A 20,962-nucleotide genomic window follows, 5' to 3' on the forward strand; every position below is an offset into this window, starting at 1 on the left:
AGCATCATCTGTACTAGCAAAATACCCTTAAGAATGATTGGTGTGAGCAACACCCTCTCAGTTAGGTTTTGTGGGCTAACAAATGCTCAAATTTCTGTGATCACTACAGTTGGCATCAGGAAGCAGAAAATTCAGGAAGCAGTAATTTTGATTTTCTGGGAAACTACTGGAGAACTGAAGCTATAATTTGGCTACCTCATTGATTAGAGGTCACCAGATTGGTGAGATCTTTAATATTTTGGCCTTAATTTCAGTTTGAAGTGGTGTTTGGAAATGATACAATAGAGACATTTTAACCAGCCCGCAAGGCCCAGGCAAAAAAATGCTACACCTAGGTACATTAACATTTCATTCACTTTATAGATATAGAGTGTTAATTTTATCTTATTTTTCAGCTGTTTAATCGCAACCACAATACATTTCTTCACATACAGGGAGTTTGCCTTGTCTGTTACACCTGTTGGGTAGTCTGCAATTACATTGAGTGTCCCACTAAAACCCACCTATCCCAAAAAATATCTCTTGCCTGCATAGCAAGTGATTTATTTTTTCAAGGAACTCTAAAACAACTTAAATAATTAGATAGTAGTCGTTTCTCAGGCAACTAAAAGCACCGTTCGTCATTCGCCCGCCCTTAAATCGCTACCACTGAATAAGGGGCTGTTACAAGCCGAGTCTGGACCATCTCGAGACATTGACCGAGAATAACCTGGGGACAAGATCGTTCCCCCGTTGGATTAACCGCTGACAAACAATACAAAATACTTTGGGCTCGAGATTTTCAAGATGGCGGGGAGAGTTACAGTCCGCAAAAACACAACGATCTAACAAGAGAAAATGCTACCGTGATGTTGTTTAAATATCAGTTTCTACTCATTCATGGAATTTCACAGTTGTTATTATCTAGATGTTCGTGGTTTTTTGACAAGTAAGCTCCCAACTATTATTCATAGCTATTTCTTCACACCAGATAGTTATCTTATTTGTAAAAACACTCATTTGATAGAATTCAAGTTTCAGATGCACACAAAAATAGACCATCTTGAACACACTCTTTTGAAAATACAGTCATCGTTATCATTTGATCACTGATCCTTGGCTGGTAGACCTGTCGGTCAGTTAGTTAGTCATTCAGTGATTGACTATATGCGGTTTTTACATTTATCAAAATTTTACATAATCTTCACCTTATGTTCTTGTTTCTAGTGGAGATGCAAACTTTTTGCAACCTTCTAAATCCCGCAAATTTTTTTCCAATACTGGAAAAGTTATTGAAATATCAAATGGTTCCATGGAGGCATTCAAAGTCTTGCTTAGAAAAGACAAGATTACTTTTGTACTATTTTATGCACCCTGGTGTGGTCAGTCATGGATTGCAGCCAAAGAGTTCAATGATACTGCTGAAATGCTTCATAGAGAGGTAAGCTGTCTGTTCAAGAAGTATTCTTCTCTGAACACCAACCTTCAGTTGAGACACATACGACTGTTAGTATGTTTCGTGGAAGTTCTGTAGTTGTACTTGGTTAAGTTAAGCTGTAGTTTATTTGACACACGCTTACCTTGTCAACTAAGCCAATTTCCACAAGGGACATATGGTTACAGATGCCCAATTTAAAATCTAAACAACATAGGTAGGTAGACTTTATTTAGCCAGGGTGGCCCATTCAGCAACGAGGCTGATATCCAGAGGGGCGCTGGAGGGGCAACTACATTTTCATGAAGTATGCTGAAATATGAAAAGAACTAATTGTGCAATAACTTACTCTACAATATCTCTATTCTAAGATTTAGCTATCTAAATTGAAAGTTTTTCACTTAGTGTAAAATGAGTTACATTTGAAAAACACAGAGAGTTAATTTGGCCTACATAAGGTAAATGTTTGGACAAAAAAGAAATTTTGTGTGAACCACAGAAACTGGAAAGTTGCCAGTTGTAACCATCATTTATTTACAGGTATCCTTCATCGCCATTAATTGCTGGTTAGGCACTTGTTCTCTACATCAAAAAATTGATTTGTATCCAAAATTAGTAGCAATCCACTCACATTTTCATGGAGTGGAGTACAGAGGAGTTCTCAAAGCTTTCAAAATGGTGAGTAGTACTTACTAAATTAATGCAATTATGCTCAAAGTGTCACCTGCCTATAGGTTCAGATTAATTTTTAAAAGCAAGTTGTAGCAATGTTGTGAATATCTGGCTTGGTACAGTGTACATACAGTGTACAGTTGAACCTCTTCCTCTTTCAACAATGCATCTATGATTGAGACACCTCTCCATTACAGACAGCTACAATGTCCTAATATATTTTCTTTGCAACAGACCTCTCCAGTGGGAACATAGACACTAAATCTTGGTCCAGGGGAGCAAACACTGTACATGCCTTAATTATAAACTTAACAACCCTTTCTTTATGGACGTTCCTGACCAATGATCAGGTGACATTAGTTTGTGTAACATAACTTTGTAACACAAAGTTAGTTCCTGTTCCAGTCTCACATATGGTTAATTTGCTGAAAGCAAGTCTAACAAAGAAAATCTACTTCAGCAATACGCTAATCTAATGACCATTTTCAAAGAATGTTTTGATATAGTAATCACTTGGGGAATTAAAGAAATTGTAGGCATGATTTCTCCAGTCCTCTATCGATAATTTCAGTAATTTCTGAGCTTTATAGAAAGATGATACATACTTTTGTCTGACTTACAACATAAAGATTTCTTTCGGTAAAAATGTTTTCCTAAATTTAGATGCATGTGTAGGTCTGTTTCAAGGTTCTAGACACTAAAAACTGTCATTGGAGTCTTAGCCAATTTTAACAATATTTTGAGTCCATTAATTGATGTCAGGCATTTTGATTCCTGTTCAGCAACATCAATTTTGTTTTGGTTGGGAAATACCAGGAATCTGTTGCCATTTTTTTCATACAAAACAACCTGTACTTGTGCTTAGTGTTTTCATGGTATCCATGCAACACCATCCATTAATTACTACCACTACTATTAGTTAATGAAAACCTTACAATTTTTCAGCTTGAATTGGTAATTGTTTGATTAAGTGAAACAACTTCATTACAGGTTGCATTTCTTCAATCTGTGATCAGACCATTTATGTACATAGGTACCAAAGCAGAACTTACTTGGGCAAAGCAAAGCCAGGTAATATACAAACAATACTGTATTGCTCTTACATGCTTCTCTCTACAAGAAAAGAGGCATGGGAAAGGGGAAAGTTAAAGTACGGGGGAGTGAACAATATCACATTCATTCAAACCTTCTTTTTTCAAAGAGACAGTTTGAAAAGAGTGTTTTTATGGTAGTAAAAATTAGTTTACTGACTTGGAGAAAGGCCATGAAGATTTGAAGTTAGATATTGTTGTAACTGTTCAAACACCCCAAAGTAGAACATTTAAGAGTTTTTATCATGCAGATTGACAAAAGATCTCATGAGAGTCTAAAGTCCCCACCCCCCCTCCAATTAAAATTCTTTTAGTGTTTTTTCCTTAGTTGGCAGTTAGTAGGCCACTATTATTAACTTCACTAAATTCTTTGATTCTAAAACACCTTTCTATCACTCACTAATGATTATTTCTATCTAGGAGCTGATCATAGTTTATTTCAACCAGACAGCAATTGACAGTGCAAGATACAGCATATTCTTCAGTTTGACATTGCATTTTAGTGCAAAAGGTGTGTTTGGATAGATTGAAGACATTACTTCTATTGAATTCTCCAAAACAGTTTGTTTGTTTGTGAAATGCTGAGCTAAGTTTTGAGATCTTTAATAAAATCTCTTTCTTCTAGATTTTGCGAGTCCCTTAAATTTGGACATTTCTACCATCAATTAATTTATTTTTTCTAACAGAAACTGAAAATATTTGATGAGTGAAAGTCGCAGTAAGTCTCCTCACGTCTAGCTAGAAAAAGCGTTGCATTTGATTTCAGTTTTTCAGCAGAAGAAATACAAAATTTATACATGCCATTGTAGAAAACAAAAGTGCAGACTCTCACAGCTTCAGGGCACACATTTGAATTCACTTGAAACTTGACCTTCCATGGCATTTAAAACTGAACAGAGGTAATTTGTGGAAGAATAATCGTCATGGGTGATGAACAATACTTTCAGTAAGATCTCAGAGTGTTTTTTATCAATGTTTTTTTGAGTTTTTTAAGATTTTCACTTTTAATTAGTCATTTAACTTTTGTGTGTTTGCCAAGCCATACTGTTGTTCATTCAAAAGTGTATATTATGCACTTTTTTGTCTTCTCCATTTACTGGTGTTAGATCATGACAGATACTTATCAAAAAAATGTTTCAAAGTTTAGTACTTGGAAGCCTTTTAAGTTACCATTCCAATTACGTAAATAAAAATGTTTTGGTGAAGCCCCTCTCTTTAATCATGATCTCTGTTTATCTTCTTCATCTTTCTCATCTATGTACTAAAAAATGGTCAGTTTATTTCTAGCCCTAAATCTTTTTGGTTGTTTTAGCATGCATTTTGTCAAGTGTAAGAAAAAAAATAAAAATGTTATTCACCAGCCTAGGTTGGTCCATGTCTGTCTTGAGTAATGCCCTCAGACTACAGCTGTGGGTGATATCCAAGACCTTGGGCCTGGTTTTTCCCAATACAGACCTCCAGGCTGGTGAATAACATATACATACTGTTTAGCAACTTCATCTGCATTAACATGTCATAACTAATGAAATAAGGTTTTTGAAACCATTCTCTTTTCAAATTGCTCTCGTAAATTATAGAACATGTCCAGTGTTGTTGTCAAAAATGTTATGAACTTTAGATTTCTTGATCAATTTTGTTTCACTGATGTACTTTTGCCATACCACTAGATCTAAATTTGTGTCAAGCTGTTTTAAATGGTCAGCCCCCTACTAATTAGTGGCCATGTAGCCATTTATCAAGGGTGACTACTCAGTAAAGGTTTGATTGTAGCTGGTTGATTTTCTATCATAGAGTATAATTGGACACAACTTCTCTGGTAATGCAGCACAGAAGTACTGATTTTTACAGTGCTTTTTTTTACTGATCTGATGGGTGGTTGCAGTGTAACTGGCTTGCTGCTTAAGCTTATGTACAGCAATAATGACAGGGAAAACCCTTCATATAGGTTACTTAAGATGGTTTGTAATTTCTAGAGTCCAAGCCTTTGTTCCTTGTTTTGACAAATGGCAAGCTTGCTTCTGATGCAGAAGCTGATAACAGTGGAGTGTCTTACCATTGCCATAACAAGGCTGTTATGGTGAGTTTGATATTCGAAATTTATTTTTATTAATAGTAATTTTGTTATAAAAAAAAGGGAGACTAAAAAATAGCCATTTTGATATGTTTGATATAGTGCATTATGCACTATTATTTTTCCCCTCCAAGGTTAATTCTTTGTATTGTATTGAAAGGCTTATTTAGTCTATTTAACTTACAACCATTGATATGATTATTAAGTTCAAACATTTGCCAAGTGGTATCATCAGATCTATCATATCTTTCCTTATCCAAGGCTGTGCTCTAAGAAAAGTTGAAGGGAGCCCAGTGCTCTGAAACTGTGAAATCCAAGGTGCCCAGCATATGCTTTGTATGAAAAAACTATGATTCCTGAGTCGCCTAAGAGCAAATTAAAGTAAGGTGCCAGGGGCCACTGGGCACTGCTAGACCACAGCCCTGCTTATCTCTCTTTTTACTTTGCGGATCAATCCCTGAATTGGATATTCTTGTTGACAGAATTACAATCATATTGCCTTTAAAACGTATATACATTGTCTTGAAAAGTCAAAAAAGAAATATTTCTAGGACTAATTTTTGAATCTTGGCAATGGATTGGGTAACCAGGTGGAGGTAAGATATAGAGATTCCAAGTCAACTTTAAAAAAGGTGGTAAATACCATCTAGACAGTTTTTTTCCTATCACCCTAAAATACAACGTTTTAATGAGTTTAATTGTAGTGCTGGAGGATATTATAAGATAATGAGATAATTGTGTTTTACACTAAGTCTAGCATCTTTGCTGGCAAGAAAAAAAGGAGAAGAAGAATAACCTCAAGAACAACAAACTACAACTAAAAAGAATCAGTTTTAGATTTAATCATTTTCAAATTAACCAATTATATTGGCATGGTAGAATTTATTTTGTAAACACAATGGCTCCCTGATTGTTAAAGAACATTTTTAAAAAATCCTTAACATTCTTGTTAGCTCTTTAAATTATCAAAATAAGGAAACTCTATTTTCAAAGGTATGTGAAATTGTGCTGTTTCTAATATCAGAAATATCCATCAAATTACAACTTCTCAAAGGAAAACCTCACTAACTGGATTAATGCAAACAGATGTGAGGTAAGAGAAACGCGATCTGAATACCTCTAATCTTATACTTATACGGTGTTCAGTTTGTAAAACAAAGCACAATTATAGTAAACGGTGCAATAGTAGCGGCAAAGCCAAAAGACCAGGGAGGTTTGGGTTGGGTTTGTCAATCTGCCCCCACTGTATCGCTCTGTTTTACTGCCTGAACGCTTGGAACAGGCCTAGCTACAAGGAAACAAACCCTGAAAATGATCAAAACGATAGAATGTTGATGGGCTAATAAAAGAAGAACCATAGTTAATCCACAGTAAATGCAGCTACTGAGTTGCACTTCTGTAACAGTATTTGCATTTGTTGCAGGTAAGATTCTTTAAACACTAGGAGAAAAGCAATTACAATCAGAGGTTGTTTTTGCCCTTCCAGTTTTTTGTTATGGTTCTGAAATCTTTCCAAAGAAAATATAATTATTGAATTCCACCTGTGAAATTCTTGCAACCGGCCTAAAGAGATATTTTTCAAAATACTCCGTCTGCAAGAATGATTTGGAGCTTTTTCCTATTAAAAGGTTTACTGTAATTCAACTAAAAGAGTTAAAGCAATTGCTTCTCTTGGGTCTCTTTTCCTCTTCAGCTTGTGGTTCAACTTACACCTACTACAGCAACAAAAAAGAGTCTCGTGCATCATCTCAGTAAAGGACCAGCTCTTATTCTTTTCCTTCCATTGAAACTTAACATGAACACAGTAAATGAGCATCTGCAGCACACGGTAGGTTCATTTTATGTATCCCTTCTCAAATAATACTGTTTTAACACAGGACCTTAACAAGTCGTCGAGACTTGCAACAAACAAACCACCAGGCTCTGGCAGCCCACAGCACTAATCACTTTCAACGACTGACTCAATCTGGGTAGCTAAAGTTAATTACAAATTTAGAGCAGGCTCCACTCAATAGATCTCAACAATATAAAAACACCATTTTAACAACTTATAAACGACATGTACACATCAAAAAAACGAACTGAACACCCTAACATTACCGACGGATTGACACCGACTAATCACGATCGACTTACGTTTCTTGATAATTTGGTTTTATCAACTCGGAGTTGATGTGACTTGGTCTTCGTAGCTGGGTACTCTAAGCTGAGGTTTCAAATGTTAGCCTTTTGTCAAAGCTTATCGAAGTGTTGTGGGTTGTGTAAATAAGGAACGGTGGAGCTACGCCATAGGTACTGAACACGGTAACGTGCCCTCCAACAGCCCTCCAACATTTTTTTCGATAAAGGCACTGTCAAGAGACACTACTCTGCTTAGCTGAACCAGTGTTAACAATCAGATATTTTTTTATACCGGGACAGTTGTTATAAAAAAATCAATGGTGTAGCCATGGGTACCAAAATGGGACCCAGCTACGCCAGTCTTTTCGCACTTTACAATAACTGTGTGTTAGAGGGTATAATATTTGTGTGTTAGAGGGTATAATATTTGTGTGTTAGAGGGTATAATATTTGTGTGTTAGAGGGTATAATATTTGTGTGTTAGAGGGTATAATATTTGTATGTTAGAAGGTATAATATTCGTGACTTAGAGGGTTAGCTCATCAGTGTTGTTGAGCGCCGGACTGCCTTGCGGGAGGTCGAGGATTCAACCCCCAGACCGAACCAATACTCTGGGTCTTAAAATAACAGAGGAGAATGTGCTGCCTTTGCTATGATATCTGCAAATGGTTAGACATTCTAGTTTTCTTGGATAAGGAAGAAAAACCGTAGGCCCTGTCTCCTGCATCTTCTCTGTACCGGTTAGCAGGGGACGTTAAAGAATCCACACACTTATCGCAAAGAGTAGGGAACGTAGCTCCCGTTGTTGTGGTCTAGCCCGTTTACTAGAAATTGGGGGCATCTGTTAGATTTGCCTTTATTCATTGTAAACTGCTACAAGCAATCTGGAAAAGTCCCCGGCACGGTGTTGTAAGATTGGCCATAAGTATTTATGTATGTAGAGGGGAGATTTTGTTTGCGCTTATGGTTTGAGTAATAGTGTTTTTTCTTATTGCAGTATATTCACGCAGCAAGTCAGTATTTTAACGGCTCATGCGACGTCGCTTCACGTAAAGTAAATAGCTCCTCTAAACATTCTAAAGGAGCCATTAGAATATACAGCACTGTAGTGGAATCAATACAATTAAATGTAGACCAACTAACTACAAGAACTATGTACCAGAAAGGGCCACTCACTGTCAACAGTATTGACCAGGGAGAGTTCAATGTTCTCAGATCACTACATCAACGGATACATTGGAATTGCCAGTCATTTAAAGTTAAAATATCGGATCACCCCTTGCAGAGGAAGAGCTTTAGTATCTGTAATCTATGCCACACACGTCCTGAGCGCGGCCTCCGTATAGAAACGAACACCTTCAGACTACCGTTTTCTGTTAGAGATCATATTTTGTCATCATTATCCTCTTTTGGTTATGGCTGCAGCTCCTTTAGACCCCCCTATTTTGTACGTATTGTTTCAAGTATCTGCTGCACTCCCGAGATGGGAGAAAGCACTAAAGTTTTGTCGTACCTTCGACAAGGGGAGTTTCCGCAGCAAGAAACACGAACGCAAATGGATGACAGCGTGAGTGGTATTTTTGATGAGTTGATTAATTCTGTTACCCCCAAATTGAAAGGATCTTCTATCCCTAATGACAACTGTGGAGCAATGGACCCAGTAAGCAAGTTCACTGGGGCAGGTTGCACTAGTAACCGATCGGTGAATTTTTTTCTTGTGGATTCCATTGAGCACTGGACAGTAGCTGAAAGACTTGGTGTTAGCTGGACTCCTGAGGACAAGATTGCTTTAGTTATTGCCGATTTCAAGGTAAAATATCCTTAAAAGTGGCTTTGTTTCATGTGTCCTCCAACTCCAGACAGTAAGCACTCCTATTATGATATGCCAACCTTCATTTTTATGATCCTTTTTTTTTTCAGTTGAATTGTTAAGTCAGCCAATTTGTTGATTGTCAGCCAGAAGTCGATAGCAATAGATATATAACAATAAACTCTCATTGCAGATTTTTGGTAGTTAATGTTTGAAAGGATAGCCCTTCTCCAGAACACTTTGCTTGGGCAAAGGGCTGATGCAAGAAACAAAAGCTTTTAAAGATTTGTTTTGGTGGTCCAGTTAACCGCTATTAACTTCTGGTCGATAATCAGTGAAGTATTTAAACTGTCTGCTAAAGCAGCGTAATATTTCTTTTAAAAAACTGATAACTGCCCCAAGAAGCAGTTTGCTCATATAGTGAAACCCCATCGTACAACCTTCTCAAGAATTGTTTAACCATTCTTTTTCAATAAATTATTAATATAGAATACCTTATGGACAGCATGTGTATTTGGCATTTCCGCACAACCCCTCAGTAACCTAGTGAGGATTTCCTACTCCAGTTGGATTCACTACAACCATTCATTACTTACTATAGCCCCAACTCACCTACCGTTGATTTACAAGAAACGTTTACTACCTAAAGCATTTGCTACAGCTCTCAGTTACCAAAAGCGGTCTTGATATTTTCTACAACGTTTCCTGTAAAATAATTAATTATGTATTTAACGCGCACTGGTAGTAGGCGGACCTGGACACCAAAAATAGGGGCTTTTTATCACGCGATCAAAGAACAGCTTGATAAGAGGTTTAAGATTCACTTCTAATCAATTACAGTTTCAGACCACACTGTTTACTTCTGAAGCGTTTATTCTGTTTTTTCGGTCCTTTTTCCTGCCCAATCAGCAAATTATCAAAGGACGTTGACGTTTATAGACCACATATAAAAACAGTGTTTCAGTCACTACAGGTAGCCTTTGGCTCTGCTCTGGTGTCTTAATAATTAAAAATTTTTCATTAACCAGAACCGTGTCTAAACTTGTTATCTCTTTTAGAATGATGTTCAATTTGTCCTCGATAAGAACTTGGAAATCACAAACTCTTCAATTGGTAAAGATGATTTGCTTTAATATTAATTTCTCCCCTTAGAAATTATTTTTATATCTGTAGCAAAATTCTACGATCTGAAAAGCACTGAAAACTGTTTGTCTATCGCCCGGTAGATTTTTGCTGTTCTGTGGGAAATAGAGGTGATTTCAGTACGGCACAAGAAGGTTGCAGTTGTGTCTGTATTACAACTTATTACTTGTCAGGAGAACAATCCCTCGCAGTGGCTGGATCGGCTACCTCTCGATATCGTGTTGGCGCATTGGCTCGTAAAATGACTGCTTGATTCTGGGAAGGCTCACAAGATTGTAGTGTCACCTTAAATTTATTTCTGCGTGTCATATGTGACGATGGTTTACTTTGATTATGTGTAGTGTGTTTCAGTATTTGTATATTTGTTTCAGTTGCCTATTTTTTGCCAGTGGAACAAGCAGTTGGTATTCCCTTCGATAGTAAAAGGAATTATTGGGCTCTATATCTCCCCCACTACACTTTGCAAATGAATGATATGAGCATGAAGAAAATCACACAAACAATTCTCTTTGCAGTTGAGTTTATCATGGCTTACATGGCGGGAAATCTAACGAGACGTTTAAGATCTGCTCATGTTACTTCTCATGGCTGTCCACAATCACAAGCCTGCGTAGTCGAGGTTGTGGCGTCAAATTTTAATGAAGTGGTGTTGGATGAAACCAAGGTTGGTAGAGCGTGAGAAGAAGTCATGTTCATCGAAGTTGAATGAATAATATAACAAAGCAATTTTTAATTACGTGAAGCCGGAGAGCCAGCACCTTTTAAGAATTACTGATTGTACACAACTGAACGTTTTAATCAGAAGTAATTTAACTTTTTATGGTCTTTTAAAGTGTTGCATCCCCTTTAATCTTCCTTTGTTCCTTTACTCATGATATACGTTGTCAAAAATAGATTCATCGACCCCTTTCTTCATGTGTGAACCAAATTCAAATTTTTCAAAGAATATATTTAATTTAACCTGCGGTGAACCAAAATGCCGTTTATTCTATGAAGATTTCGATTAGATATCAGATCTTACCATTTCCTAAGGCTGAGTAGATTGCTCTGGTACTTTTAGTTGCTCTTTAGAGAAGCAGAAAGCCCGTTACTCAAAGGTGCAAATTAACCTGGAAAGCAACGACTCGAAGAAAGTTTTCAGTCGATGTCGTTTAAAAATTTCGTGATTTTTACATAAATTATTTATCAATTTGTTCCATACGCTCGAGAAGTTCTGCCTATGAAGTTTTTTTTCAAGTGTTACTTCAAAAACCGTTTTTTTTAATTTTCTGAGGAATCACCTTAATGCGTAAAGTAAAACTTAGCAACAAGCGAACAGGATTGACAATTACAGAACTGGTTACTTCAGATTAGACAAGGAAAATTGAATTCGATTATTCCTGTTCTCTTGGGAGTAGCCTATGCCTGTCTGCTGTTATGTATAAGTTATTGATTGAAAGTATTACGAACAAAATCTGATAGTGGTACAATGCGTGAGGTGAACATATTCACTAAGTTACAGAGAAGACAATTTCAACATTTTCGGTATGCTCCTGAAACCACATTATTGTTGTCCATTAATAAGTCTTCACTGAAATTTACTACTCGATTCATTTTGAGACTCAAAAAATAATATAGCCCTTCCAGTATCGGCTTTGAATATGCTAAGGAAAGCAAGACCTAAATACGCGGCTCATAAGCAGCTGCCGCTCTGGTTATTATAAAAAAGTCTTTCTCAAGCCATCAATGCCTCGTTTGTGTCGCTGTAAGTTGATGGTTGAAATATAGAAGGACGAGACTGCTTTGTTCATGTTTGTGGCCAGGTTGCTAGATGAGAATCAAAATATCGGCGTCCTCAGTCCACTTTTTGGAGCATTTTATCTTAGTATTATTATTTTTTTGTTTTGTTTTTTTTTGAGAGGTTAACGTTTCTCAAATTGCGGAAAGTGTCATAATTTCACAGTTCACATTACTCTTCTTATGATGATGGATTGAAAAATGGTATAGTTTCTGAAGCATCTTTCTTTCAAACTTATGTGGCAGGACGTTTTCTTGCTGTACTATTCTCCATGGTGTGGTTATTGTCAAGCACTGGGGCCAGTTTTACTAACTGTGGCAAGATTTTTTAAGAAGCTAACAGGTGTTACCATTGCAAGGTACAGTGATATGACATAATCATGTAAAGGTGAGCCTTTCTCTGGTAGTTTGGTTTGTTTTATGGCGGCCATTCTGGAAACGACTTCGCTGGCGAGGTCTGGAACGAGTTGCGCGAGGGTCTGGGACTGTTGGAAACTTTCAACGCACTTTAAAACACGCCTACTACAAAACTAGTTTCGTCCACAGACCTCTTCAGTTGTATGCGATGTTTCGTTTCGTTGTTTCGTTAGAAATTTCAAATCGACGTAAAGACAGCAGAGTGACAATAACTCTCAAAAAAGAAACAACTTTGAGTTTAAATTTACAAGACATGTTTCGACATGCTCATGTCATCTTCAGTTGCAAATGAGCATTTAACCGTTGTACATTTGAATTTAAATTAAGGTACGTTACAAACTACGTGTCAGGGCTTACGTTACAGTTGAATGTTAAAAACGCGAACGATGTAAATAGCGCGTGCTTGACTAGATCAAAAAATAAATAGATAAATAAAAAAAAATAATAAATGTAATAATAATAAAAATAAATTAAAAGACCAAGGAACAACATAATTAAAAGGAAAGAGACAATTCTAGATGTTAATCAGCAATTGAAACATCTAGAATTGTCTCTTTCCTTTTAATCATGTTGTTCCTTGGTCTTTTAATTTATTTTTATTATTATTACATTTATTATTTTTTTATTTATCTATTTATTTTTTGATCTAGTCAAGTACGCGCTATTTACATCGTTCGCGTTTTTAACATTCAACTGTAACGTAAGCCCTGACACGTAGTTTGTAACGTACCTTAATTTGAATTCAAATGTACAACAGTTAAATGCTCATTTGCAACTGAAGATGACATGAGAATGTCGAAACGTGTCTTGTAAATTTAAACTCTAAGTTGTTGTTTCTTTTTTGAAATTTCAAATCTCAGACCACGTCATATAACGTTGCACGAGCACATAACGTTGCACGAGCAATAACCTGGTATCTAGGTTCACAACAACGACGCTAAAGTAAAACTGATAAAACAACAACACCAAAGTAGACAAACAAAGAAAAACAAACTTAAAAACTTGCTCATCGTAGAGAATTCCTGGACTTATTCCAGCTTTTTAAGTTTATAAAGGGATATTCTCCTGGAAACATTAATGATACTATGTCTCTCAGTAAAAGAAAATCTAGAAACTCCCACTCATAAACTTTACAAGCCTTTTTTTTGCACGGATGTATTTAAATATTCTTTCTGGAACAGATATATTGATTGTTGGAATAAGCTACCATCATCTGTCGTAGATCGTGAATCTGTAAATAGCTTTTAAAAAGCATTGAAAAAAGTCTATTTTAAATGATTTATATATTAATAGCATATTTTTAAAATTCTTACGCATGCATGTATTATTAAAGTATTTGTATAGATATATGTAATTTATTATAATTATAATATGGGGTATAGTTAATATGGGGATTAAGTTCCTCCCTCTATAACCCAATTGTAATGTAATGTAATGTAATGTGAATTACGATTACGATTACAATAAAGCTGTTATATATAAAAACTTACCAAAAAAAACAAAAACAAAAAAACAAAAAACAAACAAACAAAAAAAAACACCAATAACAATAAAATCAATATTCCACAATAATTACACTAACAACACAAATAACAGTGATAACAATAGATAGACAAATAAATTAATTACAACAGACTAGAACTCAGTTTCACTGTGCAATAGTCACATGATGAAATGTTCGTAGCCTCATTCACGATTGTGAAGGACTGGTCCTGATACTCCTCTCTCCACCTGGTTCTGATGCCGACCTGCCCATGCCGTCCCGTCTCATGTGATCGACGTGACGTTTCCACACTCTGCCGTCATTTAATACTGTATGACTTGGGTCCACTTCGCTCAGCTATCGAGCCTTGCCACCAGGTGTCCTCTTTTCTGAGGTCTTTCACTGAAACTCTGTCCCCGGGATAAAATTCTCTGAACTTGGCATGTTCGTCGTGCGTGGCCTTCTGCTTTGCTTGGGAATCCATGACCTTCTCTTCTAAGTTTGGGCAGAGGAGAGTTAGCCGCGTTCGTAGTTCGCGACCCAGGAACAGGCTGGTGGGTGTTCTGCCAGTCGTGGGGTGTCTTGATGACCGATAGGATAAGAGGAAGTTCGCAATACGTTGCAGAATGGAAAGTTTGCTGCCCTTGCAAGCCTTTAGGTGGTTCTTGAACGATTGCACCATACGCTCCGCTAACCCATTGCTCGCTGCGTGATAAGGTGCTACCCGTACGTGTTTCACACCGTTCACTTTTAAGAAATGAGCAAATTATTCACTGCGAAACTGCGGCCCGTGATCGCTAACGCAGTGAATTGGTATTCTGTATCTGGCAAATAGTTCCTGTAAGATCGCGATTGTCGCTGTTGCTGTCGTGTTTTGTGGCATGTAGAAAATCTCGGGCCAACGAGAATGCGCGTCAACAACAATGAGATAATGTTTCTTTTCGTACTTAGCAAAGTCAATGTGAATACGGTGCCAGGGGTTGCTAGGCCACAACCATGGCACAAGTGGAGCTACAGCGGGTGATTTCCGAACCCGCTGGCAACTACCACAGCTTCTTACCGTCTACTCAATTTCCAGATCAATGTTAGGCCACCATATATAGCTACGAGCTAACTCTTTCATACGGACGATGCCCGGGTGCCCTGTATGTAATTCCTCCAACATATCATTCTGGTACCGTGTAGGAATGATAACCCGTACTCCCCACAACAAACAATCCTGCTCGATAGACAATTCGAAACGACGATTGAAGAAAGGTTTAAGGCGCAAGTCGTCAGTGTGCTGAGGCTAACCATGTCTCACGAGTCCCAGCACCTTGGACAGCACAGGGTCTACCCGTGTCGCATGACTGATTTCCTTGTGCGTGACGGGCAATGAATCAATCAAACGCTCTTCAACTCTAAACACTGCGTGTTCGCCTCCTGCTGTTGACGACAAAGGTAGGCGTGATAAGGCGTCGGCGACCGCATTCTGTATGAATTGTTGGGCAATAGACCGTGGAACTGGACGTCAAGTTGTGAACAAGCATTCAGCAACGTGAAACGAGCGCTCACATCAGAAACTACCTTGAGGCATTACAACCCAGAACTCCCTGTAGAACTATCCGTGGACGCCTCGCCTTATGGTCTGGGCGCGGTTATAATGCACGTCTATTCCAATGGCATATGTCGTCCCATCGCTTACGCATCGCGAACGCTTAACGAACACGAACGGTCAGATTTATAAAGAGGCTCTGACAATTGTATTTGGATTAGAGCGGTTCCATCTATACCTTTATGGTCGAAATTTTACGATCCTTACCGACCACAAGCCTTCAGAGCGGATTTTCGGGCCAAAAACGGCAATTCCATCCCTGGCGGCTATGCGGCTACAACGTTGGGCAATAATGCTTGCAGCTTTTGATTACGACATTAGATTTGTTCCAATTAAACAGAATGCGGTCGCCGACGCCTTATCACGCCTACCTTTGTCGTCAACAGCAGGAGGCGAACACGCAGTGTTTAGAGTTGAAGAGCGTTTGATTGATTCATTGCCCGTCACGCACAAGGAAGTCAAAAAGGATCCTGAAATAATTCCACTCGCTGTTCGTGTTTATCAGTTGATCTTGTTGAACCTTATTGATCTGTACTGACTCTGAGATCTGTCTCAGCATAGCATCACCCTGAAACACTCCCGTGACATTCATTATGAACCCAGTCAAAATTTCGCAAAAATGTCGGAATCCCGCTCGGGTTTTAGAGGCTATGAGACGCACAATGGATCAGACCAACAGACTGCAGAGCGCGTGTTATGTAGCGGATTTACTTGGGGATCTGTCATGAAAAAAGATACCCTTACCATCGGTCGAGAGTCTTTCTACAAGGTTGTGTTTGAGATTGCCTGAACGACGGAGAACGACGCTCATAAACATGGTTATGAAATGGAAACTGCGTGATGCGTGGGCAGTTGTAAGAAAGGAACGGTACAACAACACCAAGGTTTGGAGGAAAAAGGAACGTGTTTTGTGGCACGAAGGAGTGAAATGTGATTTCGAAAGTGTATGGGAGAGAGAGAAACGGAGGCACTGGTTGTTTCTGAGGAGAAAGAGGAAAAGGAAGGTCAAATTCTTGTTAGAAAAGTTTGGCGCGGAGAATGTGGCTGATTGTGTGTCCGAAGTTGAAGGGATAACGGTTGCAGATCAGTCTATCCCATCAACATTCTCATCCAACCCCAGGTGTTATGGAGGCATAGAATTAACCCGTCAGGAGGAGAAAGTGTTGTGCCTTCCACCGAGGTTTGCTTTTTATGAGAAGATCAACCTGATGTCATGCAAGAACCAGATTGAGAAAGGGTTGGCAAAGCTACGCTGGTCGGCGCTTCGAAATGTTGTGGATGAAATATCTGGCTCGGAGGAGATACGGGTGGAGAGAGGGGAAGGAAGGGCGTGGCCATTTGATGTTGAAAATGGGGCCTTTCATTTGCGTTACCTGCGACCACCGGATCTTCCGTTTAACAAGAGAGTCTGCTTGTCGAATGTGTTGGAAGGTGACAAGGAGATTGATATGCAACACCTCAGGAGGAAACTGATGAGAGTAACAGAGGAATACGTCGACGAACAAGGCAGGAAAATAGATAAAGGTGATTTGACGAGTGAGGAACAGCAAAGGCTGAGATCCTTAAGGAGTAAGGGGAATGCTGCTATTGTGTTTCAGACGGACAAGTCTGGGAGGTTTGCGGTTGACACTCTGGTTAATTATCGTGTCGCGTGTCAACCACATGTTGAGAATGACCACACTGTTGCAGAGGAAATGCATGAAAGGGTACAGGCAGAAGCTAATGCACATTCGGTTCTGTGGGTGAGGTGACGGGAGGGCAAGCTAGAATTAAGAACAACATGATTGTGACTGATTGTACACTTGCGCCTTTGTATACGTTGAGGAAAGATCGCAAAGCAACACTTAATCAAAACGTTGGCCCGCCGGTTCGACCAGTATGTGGAGCGATATCGGCTTACAACAGGAACTTATCATATTTAATGAGTATGATTTTGACGGAGGTTTGGAAGGCAGAGGAGAGTGTATGCTTAAACACCGAGGAGATGTTGGCTGGCTTCAAGGGGGTGAATCATAGCCGTATCGTAGAGGATGTCGTCATTTGCTCAGCAGATATGAAGGCTTTATACCCGAGTTTGGACATACCTTTTACAATAGAGAAGGTTTGTGAAGTTTTTTACACCAGCGGTGTACGGGTTGATGGTCTGAACAAGGAAGAACTAGGGCTGTATCTAGCAATAAACAGATCTGAGGCGGAGTTAGAAGTGGCGGGGTTGCTACAATTCTTCCCTCGACGTAAAACCAGCAGAGGCCGGCCGCCCACCATCACGGGTTGTGCCCTAGATGAGGATAGGACCAAGAGGTTTAGGCCTTGGCTACCTCCGGCTGAGGATCCCGACGAAGATGCAGTGAGGAGAATGTTCACTGAAGCAATGAAAGTGGTTTTTTCTTGTGTAATGAGAAACCATTTGTACAAGTTTGACGGCCAGATAAAGCTGCAGTCCAAGGGGGGTCTGATAGGCTTACAACTTACTGGCGTTCTTGCTCAGTTGTTCATGGTATGGTGGGATAGGCAGTTCAAGACCAAGATGGATGAGAACGGGTTGAGGGTGAGGATGTACAAGAGATATGTCGATGACATAAATGTCGTTGTAGATGTTCCCGGTGCAGGCCTTAGGTTTATTGAGAGTGAGGGTAGGGTTATCCGAGGTGAAGACCTCCTTGAACAAGAGCTGGCCATGAAAGCTGATAAAAGATGCATGAATCTGGTGTAGAAGATTGGAAACAGCATTCACCCGTCCATTTCGTTAGAAGCTGATTACCCTTCGCAACATGTAGATGGCAAACTGCCCATCCTTAATTTGAAAGTTTGGGTGGAGTCGAGGCGGGCACAGGGTGTGGGAGAAGGAGAGAATAAAGTGAGTGTGGTTTTGCACGAGTTTTATTCTAAGGATGTGGCATCAAAGTGTGTGGTCAATGCCAGGTCAGCCATGTCTTGGAGAGGTAAAAGAACCATACTCACTCAAGAGGTCTTGAGGATATTATTCAACTGCAGCAGGGAGCTTCCTTGGGAAGTTGTTGTCGGCCACGTGAACCACATGATGTTGCGCCTACAGTACTCTGGCTATAATCAGAAGTTCAGAACCGAGGTTGTGCGGTCAGCACTGAAAGCATACAATCGTATGATAGAGCTGGACGCGAGTGGTGAGCAACCCTTGTACAGACCGAGAGAATGGAAGCGGATAGAACGAGATCAGAAGAGAAGAGAAGAGAAAAGCGGGAATCCTGGTACAGAAAGGGAGGGTTTGACACGGTGACATTCGTGCCAGCAACTCCAGCCTCGGAGCTGAAAAATCGGTACATGGAAGAGATTAAGGATTCAAGGTCAAAGTGGTCGAGCAGTCTGATGTGACTCTAAAGCGGATTTTGCAGAGGTCAGACCCGTTCAGAGAAAATCGATGTAACAACATCAACTGTCTGGTCTGCAGCATCGGTGGAAAAGGCCCTTGCCGGAGTACTGGTGTCACCTATGAGCTAGTGTGTCAACTTTGCCGCAGTAGATACATCGGGGAGACGTCATGAAGTGCATACACCCGTGGGAAGGAACGTCTGCGAGCTTTGGAACAGAGAGAGCAAAGTTCAGTTATGTGGAGGCATTCATGTGAGAAACATGACGGTAACATTCCATGGTTCACAATGAATGTCACGGGAGTGTTTCAGGGTGACTCTATGCTGAGACAGATCTCAGAGTCAGTCCAGATCAATAAGGTTCAACAAGATCAACTGATAAACACGAAGAGCGAGTGGAATTATTTCAGGATCCCTAGTGCTGTTGTCACACAATCGTGAATGAGGCTACGAACATTTCATCATGTGACTATTGCACAGTGAAACTGAGTTCTACTCTGTTGTAATTAATTTATTAATTGTCTATCTATTGTTATCATTGTTATTTGTGTTAGTGTAATTATTGTGGAATGTTGATTTTATTGTTATTGGTGTTTTTTTTAGGTTTTTTTTTTTAGTAGATACAATGAAATATATGAAGTTCATATATTTTGAACTGCGGTATTAGATACATATGATGCACGATCCTCGCAGTAGATAGCGCTATTTAAGCAATAGCGAAAATCAGACCTGAAAAAAAAAATAATAATAATCAGGCCTGTACGGGATTCGAACCACTTACCTCTGCGATGCTAGTGCAGCGCTCTACCAATTGAGTTAACAAGCCAACTGGGAGCAGGGCGTTAAGTTGATTCGTAATAAACCCGTGAAAGTGATAAATCAGATACAATGAAATATATGAAGTTCATATATTTTGAACTGCGGTATTAGATACATATGATGCACGATCCTCGCAGTAGATAGCGCTATTTAAGCAATAGCGAAAATCAGACCTGAAAAAAATCAGGCCTGTACGGGATTCGAACCACTGACCTCTGCGATACTAGTGCAGCGCTCTACCAATTGAGCTAACAAGCCAACTGGGAGCAGGCCGTTAAGTTGATTCGTAAGAAACCCGTGAAAGTGATAAATCAGATACAATGAAATATATGAAGTTCATATATTTTGAACTGCGGTATTAGATACATATGTGCATCATATGTATCTAATATGATACATATTAGATACATATATATCTATGCGACTTATTTTCTCGGAAACACCCTGTACGTACGGCAGCACTACAAAGCCATTGAAGTTGGTCTGGGCGGGTTGTTTAAATAACCCTCTCTCACAGTTCCGTATAAACAACGAAACGAAACATCGTATACAACTGAAGAGGTCTGTGGACGATACTAGTGTTAGTAGGCGTGTTTTAAAGTGCGTTGAAAGTTAATTTTAATGAGGTTTTGTTTTCAATATGATAATGAATGGTACTTTCTTAGCTTCGACAATCAAAATTTCGCAGAAAGTCTATTCACTTGCCGAGAATGATGAACGAGTGGATCAGCGAAGATTTCTAGCCCCCAGGTCAAGGCGCAATTCGTTTCATACCACATGTGCGTAATTGTTTTCATAATGGCCACCACAGAACAAGCCACAAATCGAAGAAGGTTTATCGCTGATTTATTTGTAAGTGTTAAATGTGAGAGCATCCAATTATATAGTAAGCTTAGGTCTGGAAGGCATTGAAACATTTCATGTGTATCAACAGAAACACTGGTTACGAGGAAGGGAAAGTTTTTGGATCCTTGCATGTTATAGTCATGTTTCTCGCGGAAAGGTTCGAAATGATTATATTGCAAATGCAACATATTAACTTGGATCATTATCTTTTCTTTGAAAAATACTCTTTCCAATTAGTTTAAGATAAAGATACTAAGAGTTGGAATTTGTTTATTCTACTTATTTTTAATAGGTGTACAAATTTTTAATAGGTGTACATTGTGCATTGTAATTACCGTAATTATATTTCTTTCTCTTT

At 38.9% G+C, this 20,962-nt stretch overlaps 1 protein-coding gene and 1 pseudogene across 2 annotated transcripts in view; both read left to right on the plus strand.

Annotated features, from left to right (window-relative positions):
• Nucleotides 1-761: 761 nt before the first annotated feature.
• The window catches only part of LOC111321898 (thioredoxin domain-containing protein 11), a 21,885-nt gene continuing 1,684 nt past the window's right edge, over nucleotides 762-20,962 (plus strand). Inside the window, exons 1-12 of one of the 2 annotated variants that reach the window (XM_022924899.2) lie at nucleotides 762-928; nucleotides 1,207-1,420; nucleotides 1,955-2,092; nucleotides 3,077-3,157; nucleotides 3,598-3,688; nucleotides 5,151-5,254; nucleotides 6,273-6,341; nucleotides 6,942-7,076; nucleotides 8,367-9,179; nucleotides 10,238-10,292; nucleotides 10,838-10,986; nucleotides 12,345-12,457. In XM_022924899.2, the coding sequence (XP_022780634.1) occupies nucleotides 849-928; nucleotides 1,207-1,420; nucleotides 1,955-2,092; nucleotides 3,077-3,157; nucleotides 3,598-3,688; nucleotides 5,151-5,254; nucleotides 6,273-6,341; nucleotides 6,942-7,076; nucleotides 8,367-9,179; nucleotides 10,238-10,292; nucleotides 10,838-10,986; nucleotides 12,345-12,457 (2,042 nt within the window). In that variant the 5' untranslated portion in view covers nucleotides 762-848. The remainder of the gene's footprint in view (nucleotides 929-1,206; nucleotides 1,421-1,954; nucleotides 2,093-3,076; nucleotides 3,158-3,597; nucleotides 3,689-5,150; nucleotides 5,255-6,272; nucleotides 6,342-6,941; nucleotides 7,077-8,366; nucleotides 9,180-10,237; nucleotides 10,293-10,837; nucleotides 10,987-12,344; nucleotides 12,458-20,962) is intronic. The other variant, XM_022924898.2, reaches the window with a different exon arrangement.
• Nucleotides 13,203-20,962, plus strand: part of LOC148722109 (uncharacterized) — a 7,862-nt pseudogene continuing 102 nt past the window's right edge.

The sequence above is a fragment of the Stylophora pistillata genome, chromosome 10 (genome assembly GCF_964205215.1).
Source record: "Stylophora pistillata chromosome 10, jaStyPist1.2, whole genome shotgun sequence".
NCBI lineage: Eukaryota > Metazoa > Cnidaria > Anthozoa > Scleractinia > Pocilloporidae > Stylophora > Stylophora pistillata.